The 17,523-nt window shown below is 50.0% G+C and overlaps 1 protein-coding gene across 5 annotated transcripts; it reads right to left on the bottom strand.

Moving 5' to 3' along the window:
- Positions 1 to 208: 208 nt before the first annotated feature.
- ankrd28b (ankyrin repeat domain 28b) lies at positions 209 to 17,066 on the bottom strand. Of its 5 annotated transcripts, XR_014766316.1 has the most exons (32): positions 16,739 to 17,066; positions 13,552 to 13,635; positions 13,230 to 13,308; positions 12,713 to 12,783; positions 11,964 to 12,164; positions 11,583 to 11,670; positions 11,148 to 11,290; positions 9,793 to 10,005; positions 9,377 to 9,455; positions 8,817 to 8,931; positions 8,546 to 8,628; positions 8,177 to 8,240; positions 7,955 to 8,023; positions 7,518 to 7,658; positions 7,259 to 7,370; positions 7,079 to 7,105; positions 6,825 to 6,899; positions 6,417 to 6,618; positions 6,151 to 6,238; positions 5,946 to 6,063; positions 5,389 to 5,608; positions 4,968 to 5,055; positions 4,762 to 4,845; positions 4,448 to 4,593; positions 4,244 to 4,326; positions 3,947 to 4,029; positions 3,671 to 3,762; positions 2,964 to 3,486; positions 2,298 to 2,355; positions 1,671 to 1,782; positions 711 to 834; positions 209 to 479 (listed from the first exon to the last, which is right to left on the bottom strand). XR_014766316.1 is itself a non-coding variant. In XM_084703040.1 (28 exons), exons 1-28 carry the CDS (start codon positions 16,763 to 16,765, stop codon positions 3,197 to 3,199), a joined length of 3,165 nt encoding a protein of 1,054 aa, XP_084559166.1. In that variant the 5' UTR covers positions 16,766 to 17,066; the 3' UTR covers positions 1,819 to 3,196. The 5 variants fall into 5 exon arrangements, 1 of the variants encoding a protein (XP_084559166.1); XR_014766313.1 differs by having other exon boundaries at positions 2,298 to 3,486; XR_014766314.1 differs by having other exon boundaries at positions 1,686 to 1,782; positions 2,298 to 3,486.
- Between the last annotated feature and the right edge of the window lie 457 nt (positions 17,067 to 17,523).

The following is a 17,523-nucleotide window of genomic DNA, read 5'->3' as shown; positions in this document are numbered from 1 at the left end:
AGACCAACATTTAGAGAGTGCAAACAATGGATAGAAGAAATAGTAACAATATAATTGATAATATCAAGAACATAATAATATCATGTACTTGACATGAATAATCAGGAAATTGAATTGCACTTAACATAGGCTACTAGAGTATTATTGCAATACTACTGCAACAATTTAAAAACAAATGATAATAATAATGTTGAACATTGTCATCGCATGGCAGTAAATTATTTATTAAGTCTGCACAAATATAATGAACACTTGTTGCATATTAAGCATCTAACATCAAACAAGACAAAACAAAACACACAGTAGGCCTACATGACAATTATAATTGTTTTTAACTAAACGTCATATATGTTGTTTGGAAAATGCAGCTGGTAATTTTCCAAGTTGGATACTGGGAGTCTGCTGTTAAAGTCCTGCTGCTGCTGTTCCAGTGAGTTCATGTCTCTACTTTCAAGATATGATTGTAGAATCTGGAAAAACTAAAGATGTACATTCATTTTATTTTACAAGTAGAATAATGATGAATTAATATGCAACTAGAGTCAATTATTAAGTTACTTAAGAACTGTGAGAGGTAAAGAAATAAACAGATGCATTCTGTTTATGCAAATTAATAATATCCCAAATTTAGAGTAAGTCCCATTCATGCATAAATGACTAAACAGTTTCGATCAATAAACCAACAATGGGGTGAGATGTAGAACACTTACCAGAGCTCTGTTCTGTGGGTTGCTGAGAGATTTCCACTCCTCTATGTTTGCTGCAGGCACTGATATGACTGAGACGATGCACACTGTGATCACAGCAGCTGCTGTCTGGGAAATCAGTCTCATCCTAGTATGAAAAATCATTTAAAATAAAAACAAAACACGTATATTAGCAGGACACCAACAACCAGTGTACCGGTAAAAATAATCGTCACAACATTCATATATTGGACACCTAATCAAAAGCATCATCTCACATATCGTTCTTCAGTTCTGTTAATGTGAATGTAAAAAAGTATGTAATCTTCTGTGCTTTTCAGCCTTCATGGTGTTGTTTGGCTTTTATACAATCATGTTATCACTCCCTCCCTTTTACTGCCCCTCATCTGCCTGCTAATTGAAATAAACCTCCACACAGGACAAGGTGACATTACTCAAATATGTTATAAAAAATGCTGCAGTAATAATGTGGCCATTTAACAGCAGTTGGAGGACTGACATAGCCTACATCATGTGCTTTATGTAGGTTGCCAGGAGACCATTGAAGCATACTAGCCTTTACTATTCAATACCTCTAATGGTGTATTTTTGAATCAGCAGCATTTTTAAAAGATTCCTTTCCCTCATCAACCAGGTGTGATAATAGGAGGCCATACTTGGGTACATTTCAAATCTGTTAATCGGAAACAGTTGGACGCTTACGCACTTCCATTCAAAATCCCCCCAAACCTTTGCAAATATCTATTATATCATTAGATCAAAAAATCAAATCAGATTGAAATAACACTGGCAAAAAAAACTAAAATAATCTGTTTTTGGGTTAGATATTCAATAAAATAGGCAATTTATCATTTAGGCTTATTTTCATTTTTCACAGGACCACAGCTAATTCAGTTAGGCTGATAGCAATGACATCAGATGATTACCCGTGGTGCAGTTAAAACAATTAATGTAAAACTGTACCAGTGGGACCATCACCAGCGTTTGTAATTTATTACAATCACTCTTCCACGTTTCTGGTTGTAGTGTATGGCGACCACTATTGTATGTTCATTAAATCAACCTGGATTATGTACTGTAAAAACAAAGAGAAAAAACAGGCCATTCTCAATTCAGTATTAAATAACTCATTTCTTTATTTTATTACTCATAAAATATACAGCAATCTCAGGTACAGAAAGAATTCATGGATGTATCGAATTCACAGTCACAATTTCATATGTACATGCTAGTTTCATCCTTCTAAATGGAAAAAAAGGTTTGAACAACTTCTTGTTGTATTTTGACAAAGCTGGCCATATTGTACATATTTCCAGTTCAAACAATCTTTAGAGACCAAGAAGAGACGTTTTTAAAGAGGCAATCACAAAGGATTGAGTGGTTTCATTTTCCGAAGTTAAAGCAAGCAAAACCTGTCAAGATACATTGATTAATATATGATCAAAAGAAAAATATTTTTTTTTACAACTAATGAAAATCAAAAGCTGTCCTACCATTGGTTTACAGTGTTTCTCCTCTCAAAGTAAGGCAAGCGTAGCCTTATAATTCTTAATATAGTATCAGTGCTTTTCACAATGTTGTAGTACTTACTGTAGTGTGCATCATTGTTCTAGTCTTAGAGCTGCCCCTACACTCGTCTTCTCAGTCACTAATGAAGGCACAAAATGAATGACATAAATAGAACAGAAAAGAATACATGAATAACTTATTTCTAAAAGACTAGGTGGCAATGGACAGTTTACAAATGTCACGTTCATCAACTTAAAAAGACCTGCTGCACACACTCAAAATCAGTTTAAACTACTCATATCAGCAAATACTACGATCTTTTATTTATTTTTTAACTCTCCAGTCTAAGGAGTTTAAGACATGAGTCTATTAAAATGTTGTTCTTAAAAAATAAACGATTTCCCCCCCCACGTGTATTACAGACTGAGTCTTAGTGTGTTCTTCGTGTGCGAAAACTTCAGTTAGAACTCCCCACTAAAATCGGAATTATGAAACCTAGATATTGTTTTCAGATCAACCAAAAATGCTTCATCCAATGTCTACAGTCAATTTAGGTTTACAATGCTTCTGAATCTTTTGGTCCCTGTCTCTTTAGTACTCGGTGAAGTGCTACTATCCTTCCACTACATGTTATTGCCGTATAAGATTGTTGCTTGCCGCCCCCCCCGCATACTGCTTCTCCTGTTGAGGACCTAGCAGGCTAGTACAGCAGCAGTTACTCAGATCTAGAACCTGCTGGAAGGGCACCTTTGGATGAGGTCAGGATGAGTATGGGCCAGCCTGATGCAGCTCTTCCCTCCCTCCGTCCATCTGGGTCTCTTTAAGGCTCCTTGTGCAGCGTTTCACCTCCTCTGCCTTCCCAAGCTGGCTGTGGTGATTTAAGACACGGCGTGTGTGTGTGTGCGTGCGTGCGTGTGTGTTTGTATGCGTGTGAGAGTGCGCGCAAGTGCGCGGCCTCGTCCCACGACGCCGCCCGGTCGTCAGTACGTTTCCGAGTCGGAGTCGTTGAGCTCCTCGTCCTTGTAGAAGCCGTCGTGGCGCCCGACGCTGTTGAAGCTGCAGTAGGAGCTGCGGTCGGCGCGGAGCGCCGGCAGGCCGTCGAACGTCACGCTCTTGGAGGGGCTGGTGGTGGCGGTGTAGTGGTTGATGGCGCTGAAGGGCAGGCTGGGCGTGGGGGCGCAGGGGGACACGGGCATCATGGTGGCCAGGATGAGGGCCAGGCAGTCGGCCACGTCTTTGTTGGGGGCGCACGCCAAGGCAGGGGTGTAACCTGGGGGGTGGGGGGGGGGGGGAAACAGGAAGAGGTCAGCGCAGGCTGGAGACGCGTGGCGTCATCACGTGCTTACTGGTTTCGCCGTTTTGTACGCTCCGCGGCCGCAATCCTCGGCTCGGGTCCGTGTCACCCGGAGATTTCAAAGTCGCCGTGCGGTGCCGGCTGTGATCCTGGAACTTACCGTTCTCATCCACAGCCAGCACACTGGCACCCTTGGCCAGCAGCTCCTGCACGACCACAGTCAAACCATTTCGAGCTGCCACATGCAAGGGCCTGACCCCCCCCAAAAAAGAAACACACATTTAGAATGGGCATGTGTACATTTAATAGATGTCCTACTTGGAACAAGCTGCTACCACTTTCATTCCTTGAAGGTATCTGACGTAAGATATATCTGACTTTAGTTAAAAGGTAGGTGACCAACGTGACAGAGGGAGAAGAAAAAAAAGAGACGTACGTCTGTAAGGCTGCGTTCGTCGAGTTGATGAGGTTCCTGTCGGAGATCTTCTCCAATATCAACAAGGCACTGGTTTCATGCCCCTTTGAAAAGGGAGTGACATACATCAAACGGATTCAAAACGCTGAAACCACAAGCCGCCAGAAGACCGCCGCGTGTCTGCGGCGTGGATTGTGGCGCGCGTGTCTGAGGGGGGAGCCCACGAAGGCGCAGAAACGCCAAACGCGCTTTCCCGTTTTCTAAACGGCGAGTCTGCCCCAAAAATATAATATCATGTTCAAAGTCAACGTTGCTCACCTTACTGCAGGCGAGGTGCAAGGCGGTGTTCTTGACGGCATCCTGCAGGGTGAGGTCTGCTTTTGCACTGCTCACCAACACCTCTGCGGAAGGAAAACAAAAAACAAAACGGGTCACGGATCCTCGCGACGGACACAGCCGCACCTCAGAAACGGCTTGGACAACGTCGCCCTTGGCGGCGGGGCGAGGCGGGATGGCCCGTACCGACGGCGTTGGTCTGGCCGTTCTCGGCGGCCAACATGAGCGGGGTCTTGCCCGAGGCGTCGACGCTGTTGACCTGGGCGCTGTGGCTCAGCAGCAGCTGGAGACACTCCACGTGGTCGGTGAAGGCGGCCGCGTGCAAGGGGGTCCTGGGCGACGACAAGACACACCAGTCACTTCCCGTCGCCGACACTTCACGAGCGCCGTCGACGAGGCGCGACGAGGCCGTGCCCGAGTCGCCACGTCTGCTCCCACTACCCCAGTGTCTAGCCTGACCCTGTGAGCAGCAGCGCTGAATAGTGGAATGTTCATCTTACCTTTTTTTCGTGTCGGCAGAGTTGACAATGGCAGGACCCAGAGTGTCAATGAGCATCTCGGCCGCTCCTTCGTTGTCGTTGATCCTGGAGGAGAAAAGGAGACGTGCACTTAGCCGTTGCCGGGAAACCCGGCCGTCGCCATTACCATTTGCGCCCCCTGCAGACACGGAGGGGAGGTGCGCGGCTGCTCTGAGCGGGGCGCTTACACGGCACAGTGGAGGGGACTGAAGGCGTTGCCCTCCGTCTTCTGGAAGATCTCCTGCTCCAGCAGCACCTCCACACACGTGTCGTGGCCTGCGGGGGGAAGACACAAGCTCTCGTGAACCCCCCAAGCGCGACGCTCCAGAGCAGACGGACACGCTCGTCACGTCGTCGTGTGAATCATAGAGAGAGAGAGAGAGATAAACAGAGAGACAGAGAGAGACAGAGAGACAGAGAGAGAGACAGAGAGAGAGACAGAGAGAGAGACAGAGAGAGAGACAGAGAGAGAGACAGAGAGAGAGACAGAGAGAGAGACAGAGAGAGAGAGGAAAACACGCCCCAAACGGCCGAGGCCGGATTTGAACCCTCGAGGCGGCGCGCGCCAATCCGGCCGAGCGACCGCGGCGCTCCGCCTCGCCCTCCTACCGTTGTAGCAGGCCCAGTGCAGGGGCGTGTAGCCCTGGCTGTCGGTGATGACGGGGAGGGTGTCCACGCTCTGGGCGGCGTGCAGGAGCCCCCCCAGCACCCCGATATGGCCGCAGGCCGCCGCCAGGTGGACGGGGGTGCGCCCCTTGCAGTCCCGCATCAGGAAGCTGGCGCTGTGCTGCAGCAGGGCCTCCACACACTCCTCGTGGCCCGTCACCGCCTGGACACACACACACACGCCGTGTCATAGAGCTGAACACACACCACATTGCAAAGTGGTTTTTTTGTGAGCTTGCTTATGCTTAAGACAAGTGCGTTCCGCTGGCACTGCAGTAATAGCATTTCACGAGACAACTTAAAATAATGTCATTTACTTAAATGAAGCTCGAGCCACGTATACTACAAAACAAGTCCAACGAGACTGACAATCGAAAACTACGATTCACACTCGGACGTGTGGTTGTTGCGGGGCATTTTCCCGATGGACTCCTACTGTGCGTCTGCGTGTGTGTGTGTGTGTGTGTGTGTCTGTTCGACCAGCGAGACGTCCTCCTCACCCCCCTGTGCAGCGCGGTCCTCCCCCACTTGTCTTTGGCTTCTACGTCGGCTCCCTTGTTGAGCAGGGAGCACACGCAGTCCGTGTGCCCGCTCAGCACCGCCAGCATCAGAGGAGTCCTGGGTAGAACAGGAAAACAACGGTGAGCCCCCCAGAGACGCCCGGCGCGTTCGCAAAACGTCCCCGATTGCGAGCGCCTCCCTTACTGTCCGTTGCCGTCCTGGATGTCCACGGCGCTCTGGTGGTCGGCGTTTCCGATCAGCAGGCGTAAACACTCCGAATGGCCGTTGGTGGCTGAAGGAGGTGGGAGAGAGGGGCGCAGGTGTTGAGCATAGGACGGCTGAGCGACTGCCTCGGCACCAAACCTCGGGAGCAGGGGGGCATGGGAGTACGCCACCCCTGAGATGGGATCTTGGGGGATGCTCCGAGCTGGCCAGCCTGCTAAGCTCTGGAGGTCAGGAGGGGGGTCTACCTGCAGCATGGATGGGGGTCCTCTTCAGGGTGAAGTCCTTCACAAGGATGGAGGCCCCCTGGTTGATGAGGACGTCCACGCACTCGACGTGGCCCTTGAAGGCGGCCAGGTCCAGAGGCGTGCGCCCCTGGGCGTTCCTCACGTCCAGGTCCAGCAGCGACTGCACCAGCACCTCCATGGCGTGGTGGTGGCCGTGGTACGCCTGAACACAATACAAGGACCCAAACTATGACGCATGGAGAGAGAACTGACTGTTGACTTGGTGTTTTTTTTTTTTTTTTGGTAGAGCCTATAACCATTTCTTTTTTTGGGGGGGTATACATGTAATAAATGTACACTAGTCTGTTTTGTCTATACGTTACCACACAAGTCCATCTATCTGAAGAAGAACCTTCCGGCAGTACTCACAGCGAGGTGCAGTGGGCTGATGGGGGCTCGGACGTCAGAGTCATTCAGGATATCTGTCCCCGACGTTTCCATTAGCTGAGGAGCAGAGGTGGGAGGAGTCATCTTTCGAATCGCAGAAAATAGGCGACACCTCACATGGAAGAATGCGTCGGTTTCTATACACAACGCAGGCTAAAGGAGTGAGTGAACACGGCAAAATGACGTAACAACACCGCGGTGAGAAGAAGGACAACCGCTTCTCGGTGGGCACTCACCACATCGAGAGGCGTCTCACTCGCGATCTGCAAAGAGAAAAAGCCACACGCCACATTAACCCCCACGGTCGCAATCCCCGACCACTAGCCCGCATTCACCCGGGTCAACAAACGCGTGTGGGAACAGAGCGTCCGGCCCCGGGCCTCCCCCTCCCCGCAGTGTCGTCGTGTGTGCCTCACCAGCTCCAGGCACAGGCGGTGTCCGTATGCAGAGGCGTAGTGCACGGCGTTGTAGCCCTGACTGTCCCGGATCCCCGGGTTTGCATCGTTTCGCAGCAGGTATTCCAGGCACCTGGGAAACCAGCCCAAAACAAAAAGACTTAGCCGACGCTATGACACCTGTAATGACTGTGGAAAATACAGAACCCCCCCCCACACACACACACACACAACATAGACAAGTAAATGGACAAAATAACCCCCCACCAAAACGCCATACTTTCCGTCCGTGTCCGAGGCTGCGGCGTAGTGCAGCGGCGAGCAGCCCCTCTCGTCCAGGTCGTTGACGCTGGCCCCGGAGCCCACCAGGGCAAACAGGCACTGGTAGTTACAGTTAGCCGCGGCGTAGTGCAGGGGGGTCCTGGGGGACGCGGGAACACAGTGAGGCCTCGCGCCGCCGCCAACACCATTTGAGGACACTCGGACGCGCTCGTCGCCGAGGCATCGGTTTCACGACACGCGGGCGGGGCACAGCGTTTCGGGGAAACGCCAAATCGGTTCGGACGCTTATTCGGAAGTCAATGACATTTAATGGCTGCATCCAAACAGCTGCCCCACCCGCGTTTGAAAGCGAGCCCCCCCCCCCCCCCCCCGTTTGTCACATTCTTTTTTAAACTCTCGCCGCAGATGGAGGCGAGAGAGTGTGATGTTCCGCACCTTCCAAAGCTGTCTTTTCTGTTGAAGTCTGCCCCGGTGTTGAGCAGCAAATTCAGACATTCCAGGTTCCTGGGGGGGGGTAAAAAAAAAAAAAAAAAAAAAAAAAAGACCATTAAGAATCAAGTGGCGTCGGACAGCAGACACGTCAGGAGCTCCTCGGACCATGAAGGCTCCGGCCGGAGGAGGTGGTGGGACGAGGAGAGCTCGGGCTCTCCTACTCACCCTCCAGCTGCTGCAGCATGTAAACAGGTCCTTCCAAAGTCGTCCGGGGTGTCTATGTCAAAGCCTGCGTCAGAGGAGCAGATTAGGAGCGCTATACGACCCCTCCTGGTCTGGGTTCAGAGAACGTTTCCAGTTGGGAGTCTCGGCTACAACTACACTGACATTATCAAGTTCAGGCAACATCCACACACCATAATCTGTTTAATCCCTGCCCCGATAACCTTTAATATCCTTCAATATCCTTAAGAGTGGAATTAATAACACCAAAGGCCTTCTATTTATGGAGCGTAGTAAATAGCTTAAATGAAATGAAGTGTTATTTGAGGCGGGAACATGCAGGCCAGGAACACGGCGTCCCAGGTCGCCCACCCGAAGAGAGAAGCTTCCGGCAGCAGTCGGAGAATCCACTGAGGGCAGCCAGGTGCAGGGGGAACATTCCGTGGACTCCTCGTCTGCAAACGGGTACACAAAATCACAGACTCGTTATTCCCGTCGCGTTTACCCAGCATCCTTTGCACTCCACCCCTGCATGTCGCAATGAGCTGGCGGCTCGTCGAGCTAAACCCGTGGTTCCACGAGGTGATTCCATTTGACTAAGGTGCAGGTCATGTGACCCCCCAGAGGGCGTGTGCTGGCTTACTTTGCCGTGTCGGCGCCGTTGGTGATGAGGGTGTTGATGAGCAGCTCGTGGCCGTAGCGAGCGGCAATGTGCAGCGGCGTGTTTCCGTTCCTGTCTTCGCAGTCGATCTCGGCGCCTGCCAAAGTAACGCAACAGAGACTGCCGTCACTCGCCCGGACACGGACTGGGGCCCGCCGCGCGCCGACGTGAGGCGCAGACGGAGGACCGAACACGCGTCATTAAAGTGGATGTTGGATCTATGCTTGTTCTACGATGTGTAAAATATCAACTTTTTTTATTTTATTTTTTTACATGAAATATGCAATCAAATCGGTCATAAGGGCAGTATGTTTATTCATGTAACCTTGTATAAATATGCGCGTCCACAGAGCAGGGTCGCAACTGGGGCATCAACCTTGATCCCATCCCATCCCTCTCTCCCCCCATGTAACCGTATTAAAGGCTGTAAAAAAGGTGCTGCTGAGGTGGTTTTCTATTTCGGGGGTGGAAACCTGTGTCGGCCTCACGGAAGAAGCCATGGGAGTCTGGGGAGGGCGTGTTTGCCCTTCGCAGGGCCTCACCGTTCTGGATGACCGCTTGGGAGCGGGAGAAGCGCCCATGGATGGCCGTCATGTGGAGGGGGGTCTTTCCGTCTTTACTCTGTGGGTCAGAGGGGCGAGGGCACACGCTCAGTCTGGGCTCGGCCGGGCAGAAGCTACCCCCAGGCCCAGGACGGCTACCGCCAAACTCTAGAGCAGGGGTGTCCAAATCCGGCCCTCGAGGGCCGCCGTCCTGCATGTTTTTGATGTTTCCCTGCTCGGACACACCTGATTCAATTAAATGGATCGGAATAACGACCATTCATACGAATCAGGTGAGCTGGAGCAGCGAAACATCGAAGACACGCAGGAGAGCGGCCCTCGAGGACCGGATTTGGACACCCCCTGCTCTAGAGCGCTGTGTAACAGCTCGCCGGCGGCGACGGCGAGGCCCTCACCTTGATGTTGACGTCGGCGCCGTTGCCCACCAGCAGCTCCAGGCACAGCGCCCCGTGGCGCGAGGCGGCGGTGAAGTGGAGCGGGGCGAAGCCCTTCTCGTTCACCTGGTTGACGCTGGCGCCGCACTCGATCAGCTCGTTCACCACCACGTCCTGCCCGTTGTAGCACGCCACGTGCAGCGGGGTGTTGCCGTAGGCGTTGGGCTCGTTGATCTGGACACGGAGAGGGAGGGAGGGAGGGGGTGAGAGGGAGGGATGGAGGGGGTGAGAGGGAGGGATGGAGGGGGTGAGAGGGAGGGATGGAGGGGGTGGAGGGAGGGAGGGATGGATGGAGAGTGGTTGAAGAGAGGGAGGGAGGGATGGAGAGTGGTTGAAGAGAGGGTTGGAGGGGGTGAGAGGGAGGGATGGAGGGAGTGAGAGGGAGGGATGAGAGTGGTTGAAGAGAGGGAGGGATGGCGGGGGTGAGAGGGAGGGATGGAGGGGGTGAGAGGGAGGGATGGAGGGGGTGAGAGGGAGGGATGGAGGGAGTGAGAGGGAGGGATGAGAGTGGTTGAAGAGAGGGTTGGAGGGGGTGGAGGGAGGGAGGGATGGAGAGTGGTTGAGGAGAGGGATGGAGGGAGGGAAGGAGGGGGTGAGAGGGAGGGATGGAGGGAGTGATGGAGAGTGGTTGAAGAGAGGGTTGGAGGGAGTGAGAGGGAGGGAGGGATGGCAGGGGGTCGGATGAGCAGTGTCTCCATTGTCACGGGTTATTATAGATTAGAGACGTGAGAGACAGCCTGAGCAGACAGAGTTGACTGTCCAGAGCCCTCGGCTGCCTCCCTCCTCTGTATACGTCATGCAGGAAATCATTCCATATCCCATTAGGGCTTCAGTGCTGTTTTAGTCCAGTTGATGCAGTCTAATACAGTCAGAGGGGCCCATCGGTCAATAGCAGGCCGCTCAATAGGAACGCTGCGGCCTGAGCTCAAGTTGCAGGTTTATCTGCCATTTACACTGGGCACACTGGAATTCTTGGTATCGCTCCTTTCAACTGTTTCCTAGCAGTCTAACCTAATTACTATATGGTTCCAAATCTTGGCAAGCTAACACTTTCATAAACAACATATAATACCGCATTAACATCAAAGAATCCTCTAAAGTAGAGGTCTCTCACCCTGTTCCCAGAGAACCACCTAGTTCTACCTTGCTGGAGTTCAAACCCTAATCCAGCACAGCCGACCTAAGATTGGTTTGGCTGACGTATCGAATCAGGCTCGCTTCGACAGGGGTTGGAGCAAAGACCTTGGGGAAGGTAGATAGCTCTCCAGGACCCCCCCCCCCTGCTCCAAAGCCGGTGGGAGCCAGTAGAAACTCACGTCGGAGCCCAGGTCCAGGAGGTATTTGACCACGCTGATCATCCCGCTGGAGGCGGCAGCGTGCAGCGGCGTGTAGGCCTTCTTGTCCTTACAGGCCACCTCGGCGCCGTGGGACGCCAGCAGCTTCACCACCTCCATGTGCCCTGCGAGCCGCAGAAGAGAGAGGGGGGGGTCGAAGAGGGAGGACGATAAAAGAGAGGGGGAAAGCAACGTCAGCGAAAAAAAACGAAAGAGCGTTATCTTTTGTGTTCAAAAGATAACCCAGGTATGCAGAGCGGCAGTTAAGTTGTAACTGTCACATAAAAAAAAAATTGAATAATCATTACACAATACACCTGACCAGGTGTGCACAGCAAAGCTGATACAAACACACGGGCCCTCTCACGGGGGGGGAACAAAATGTACCGCCTAGATGTACACGTGTGCGGTGGTTACCCATGTATGCAGCCCAGTGGATGGCGCGGCGATCCTTCTTATCGAACGCGTTGATGTTGGCTCCTCGAGACAGCAGGATCCTCACCATCTGATGGGAACACAGGGTCAGACACAGGACGGCAACAGACGCATCCAATAGGAGACCAACAGAGCAGCGGAGGGTCGCGGTGAGAGGACGCACTCCCAACGCAAACCGGCGCTTGGTTGAACACAAACACGGCCTACGAGAAATAACGAAGCTACCGTCTCGGTCCCTATGGACAATCTATTGAAGTGCTGACGTCTATGTCGATATTTTTCTACTCCTATTTGACCCTCGGGTCGGTTACGTTCAGGTGGGTGTGTGGAGGGAGGGGGGGGCGGGGCGGGGCCCGGACTGACCTCCAGGTGACCGCTGAAGGCAGCGTGGTGCAGCGGCGTGCGCCCGGCCCGGTCCGACACGTTGACGTTGCTGAGCAGGGGCACCAGGGCCTCGGCGCAGCGGACGGCCTTGTTGGCGGCGGCGATGTGAAGCGGCGTCTGCCAGTTCTTGTCCCGGGCGTTGACGTCCGCCGAGTGCTTCAGCAGCACCTGGACCGCCTCCTGGGGAGAGGACGGGACGGGACGGGACGGGGGGGGGCGGTGAGCAGGAGACGTACGCAGACGGTGGAGGAACAGAGAGAGTGGAGAGGAAGAGAGTGGAGAGGAAGAGAGCGGAGGGGAAGAGAGCGGAGAGGAAGAGAGCGGAGAGGAAGAGAGCGGAGAGGAAGAGAGCGGAGAGGAAGAGAGCGGAGAGGAAGAGGAAGAGAGTGGAGAGGAAGAGAGCGGAGAGGAAGAGAGCAGAGAGGAAGAGGAAGAGAGCGGAGAGGAAGAGAGCGGAGAGGAAGAGAGCGGAGAGGAAGAGAGCGGAGAGGAAGAGAGCGGAGAGGAAGAGAGCGGAGAGGAAGAGAGCGGAGAGGAAGAGAGCGGAGAGGAAGAGAGCGGAGAGGAAGAGAGCGGAGAGGAAGAGAGCGGAGAGGAAGAGAGCGGAGAGGAAGAGAGCGACCGGCGATGGCCAAAGAGCAAGCGGAGAGTGCAAAAGAGAGACAGACGTGGAGAGAGAGCGAGAGCAGACGGAGCAAGGAGGGACTGATGGGGACCACCCCACGTACCTCACTGCACGATGCCACCGCCCGGTGGAGAGGGGTGAGCCACTTGTTGTCTTTGGCATTTACACGGGCTCCTTGAAGACAGGGAACACACAGTCCATTAGGGCCCTCGGTCTCTGGCAGGCTTATGAGTCATGTCACTCGATAATGCAACATATCAAAAGAGTGCCAGTGTACAAAACACACTTATGGGGCTATTTTAAGACACGGACATCCAGAGGGCACTGCGAGTCCTGTTCCTTTATATCTACCATCAGGGTATACATTAACGGGTCTCCGACAGAGATTAATGAGGAGGGGAAAAATATATGATACAAAAGACGATATTGCCTATAGGACAAAAAAAACGAGACATCTTCACTAAATATTCGGGGTCCATTTCCACACCAAAAAATGTGGTCACAAAAAGACATGCCCTAATGCAAACTTGACATGTCACGCATGATGTTGCATTAGAGCAGACTTTGGAAAAACAGGTCACCAAACGTCTAATGAGCCCCTTTCATGGACAACAACTCACCAGACAGAATCAGCAGTTCTATAATTTCGGCATCTCCAAGATAGGCTGCCGCGTGCAGAGGGGTTCGCTTCTCATTGTCCTGTAACGGTTTGGAGGGAGGGGGGAATTAGAGAAGCCCACTGCAGCTGTTTCCTCTACACTATTCTTAAAGATCCTTTGATGGAAACACAGTCTTAAACGGGGTGTTTATGATGCTATCCATTGGTGAACCACAAGATCTTATCGTCAAAATGTCGCAACCATTCGAAAAGTAGTCGAGTAATGGAGCAGAATAGAGGAGGAGGTGTCAGGGGATTGATTCGCTGGTCCCTGTTGGGCTTACCTGAACATTGACGTCTTCCTTCTTAAATATGAGAGAGCGCACTTCGTCTGGGTCCACATTGAAGATGGCTTTCAGCAGAGCAGGCTGGAAGGGAGAAGCAACTGAGTGAGTAACGGAGTACAATATCAGATTGGTAGCGGGGCTGGTCAGTACACACACGCTGGTCTTTGCAGAAAACAAAAATGCACTTTTGCCACGTGAAGGAAACCAGAAACACTGGGCCGAGCCTGTGGCGTGTTGACGCTCACCGCAGAGCAGCCTGCAGACTCCTGACAGGGCAGAGGTCCCGCGGACCTGACGAACTAGCCTCCAGCACACGACTCATCGGACTAGCAAGGACGGAGAAAGCTGAATTCCTACGATTCTGGGTTAAAGAAAATCCCCGAAGCACTTCCGCCTCAAACGTCAGTGAGGGAGTGGAATTTCACCTTCGCTACTGATCAAATTGAATATTTTTAGCACCGTATTGCTATTATCTGCCTCTTCAGGGATGTAACCTTGTGTCCCAGCTGCATCCACGACAAGAGGGTGGGAAAGCCAGAAGGAGGTCACTCTTGAACAGATAGAAGAGCTGAAAGCCCCTGCTGTAGAGACCTCTAGGTCATATATTTAACATCCCACCCTGCAAATTGTCAAATAATTCAGTGAAAAAACAACAACCGCAACCATCCTTTTCCTGTCATTGCATGCCCCTCACCAGACGCTTCCGCCAAAAATACCTACGAGTACAGTCCTTGTGCAACCTTTCCTCTGTAACAATGGAACACAAACCCTTTCCCTAGAATAAAGGTGAATCGTGATTTCCTTGTAAAAGGCCTGAAGCCTAATGCTCATTGCACTACTGACATGCTGACACCTTAGGATCGATGCCAGGACGCTCCAGGACATGCTAACTCACAACGCCGTGCTATGAGTCATCTCTGGCATATTTACTGGAACGCCACCCATGGAGAATTTGTGTCTGATCATGCTGCCATCTTTTTGGAGAGAAGACTGGCATAGATGATAAGTCTGCAGGTAGGGAACCCCATCTAGCCAGATGGAACACTGCCTTGCCACAAAACATGAATCTCACTATTAAGTCTGCATTCAACTTCTAATAAGCTGCCAGCAAGTTAGTCAACAGTCATGAAAAAAACTATCTCATAATTGCATTTGAATGCATGTAGTATTCAATACAGTGAGCAGGATTTGTTTTTCTTTCTACAAACTCGCATAAATGTGCAAACCACCTCGGGCATGTTTTCCTCAGGGCTGCATATCTCACTGAACAGCAGCCCAGCTAATTACACTAATGTAGCTGCTCCTACTGCTGTTTCAGCAACCTTCCACAAAGCCAAGCCCTCGAAGTGACGACCACATCTCCTGTGACTTGACAGGAAAACACACGAGGGAACAGCTATCGCCTACGATTTATTGACTGGGGAACTGCCTGAAGAAGAAAAAAGAAATGCTTGGCCATCTTAATCAGCAACTCAGAAATATCAAAAGATATACACAAGCCTAATATGACAATGCTCCTCAACTCTCGTCCGATTAAGGCCAGCCATGTTTTACTTCCCTTGCTGGACAGTTGTAAAACGGCCACTGTGAGCCTGTTACATGCTGAGCTTTATGATTTTGAAAGAAGCATTCACACACATCTGAGCCAACAGACGGCTTGCTTCCAATGACATGCTGAAGTGTTGTGAAACAAGCACACAGTGACCCAAGGCTTGGACAAAAAAAAATACAGCCAACTAAAAACTAGGCCAGTTATGTTTATATTTAACCTTCTGGTCAGACCTGTAGGGAAAGACTGTTCAAACATTTGTAATAATTGACAACAAATCTCTAACTTATTCTACACTATCCATACACATACACTTAGGAAATGGACATCCATTTATGCTTCCTTTATGAGGAAAGCTTGAGCTGTGAGGACCCTACGCATGACACACTACACAAACTTGGCTCAATACCATGTCAAATACCTAATACAAGGACTCAGGACTACAGATAAATGCAGCTTGATCTAAGAAAACTGTCCTCCAAACAATGGTTGACTAAAAATGCCTAATTCTGTTACCAAGATACACACATTTCTGCAGGGTACAATTGAGGTTCGAACTCTTAAAAAGCTGCTTCAGTGTAACAAGTAAGCGCTTGTTGTGCCGTAAGTCTTTCAATTAAAAATATCTGTATAGCCCTTTCAGATTAAGGCAATGCACACAAAGCTACATTTTGTTCATTTGAGGTCTAGCCCTGCATCAGTGTACAAGATTGTATTTGCCTTTTAGGCACGACCCTGTACCTCATAGTTAATACCATCACCATGGAGACATCTCTTTGGCAACTGCTGGGCCTCTGTCTGAACACATGATCATTCATGCATTAGATGGAGATGAGGCTAGATGAGGGTCAAACACAAAAGAATAGATACCCTCGTGTTGATATTTGTGTAACTTACAGCCTCATGGCACCATTGATAAATACAACGTATAAGGTAGCTAAAATAGTCTTCAGTGTGACCGTAACATTAAAAGGAGTGCCAACTAAGAGACTACTGAGGGTAGCTAATACAAATCCGTCACAAGTGCTTGTGAACTGACTAGAGTGCGTTGACAGTGCAATGGGCATTAGTAATCGACACTAGCTAGTTATAAAAGGTTGCCGAAGAAAAAGACTGTCAACAAGTACTCGTGTTCAGCAGTTTATTAGTTAGCAAGCTAGACTAGCAACATTCGGTTAATTTTTTAGCAATAATTGTGCACTGTCCCGTGCTATCAGTGCTAACTAGCTGATCCAGCTACTGAAACGTTGCTTGGAAGCTCAGGTCTGGCTAGATACCAGTTTCACATCTGGTTATGCTAGCCATTAGTTGCTAACTAGATATCCACTTATTTAATTTTTGCTTCGTAGCCACGCAATTACATGACCTGGTCTTGGCTTTTTAAAACTAGAGCAACTAGTTAGCTAGCTAGCTACTGACTGGGTCGTACCACTGGACAAGACAGGCTACCAAGTTAGCTACCGTAACCACATTGCCTTTCAGTTAGATACTTGGCTAGGCTACAGTAGCTAACACCATAAACGTTGTCTGCTAGCCCTGTACTGTAGGGTCATCCCTACACAGCCGTCGCACAATCATCCTCCTGTTGAAGTAGGCTATGCTAAGTAGCGAGCTTTTGGCACACTTGTAACTTACCTGGTCTCGTATTTTGAGAACCACCATATTTCAATGGTTTTAAATGATCTCATGCAGAGCAAATGGATGTTCGTCGTCTTTTCAATGTACGTTGATGCCCAAAACACTCTCTTCTTGTGAACAGTTAGCTACTGCGAGGCCTTTGCTAGCTAGCTGTGTGTTTTTCAACGATGAAGATGAAGCAGAGGAAACTCCATAACATTACCGCCACCGTACTCGACGTCCCAGAGAGACACAATTTCATTGGCTAAAGAATGGCAGGAACACAATAACACGATTAGCGAGTGGTTAATTCCGTGCTACCAACAACTGACAGCTCTGTCGTTGTGTGTTCAATTCAGAGCAGAGAGCACTGTCAAATCACATCTCACAACTACCCTACATGATGCAGAATTCATTCGAGGAGGGGTTCGATAGCGCACACACAACAAAAGCAACACAGATAAGCACATTGTAGTGCCTTCTGTAGCCTACATTGTGCAGAAAATAAATATACAGAATTCGATACATTGATTAGTCGATAGTAGTAGATACAGGTTAAAAGAAGAGAGAAAATGAGATAGGAATGTATCCTTGCTAAATTAGTAGTTTCATACGATTCTAAACTGTCAACGTTATTTTAAGTTAAGAAAAAAAAAAACTACATTTGGACACTAGATGGCAATACCGAGACTGACAAGCCATGTCATGATTTGTATCAAATGTGCTTTTTATTTTTTATTTTTTTTATTTTTCGTAAAACCATTTTTTAGACACAAACAACATCTCAAATACAGTTTAATTCA

This window comes from Hypomesus nipponensis, chromosome 2 (genome assembly GCF_054491055.1).
Source record: "Hypomesus nipponensis isolate SF chromosome 2, ASM5449105v1, whole genome shotgun sequence".
NCBI lineage: Eukaryota > Metazoa > Chordata > Actinopteri > Osmeriformes > Osmeridae > Hypomesus > Hypomesus nipponensis.
Note: the sequence above shows the minus strand (reverse complement) of the source record. Positions and strands in the feature narration are given on the sequence as shown.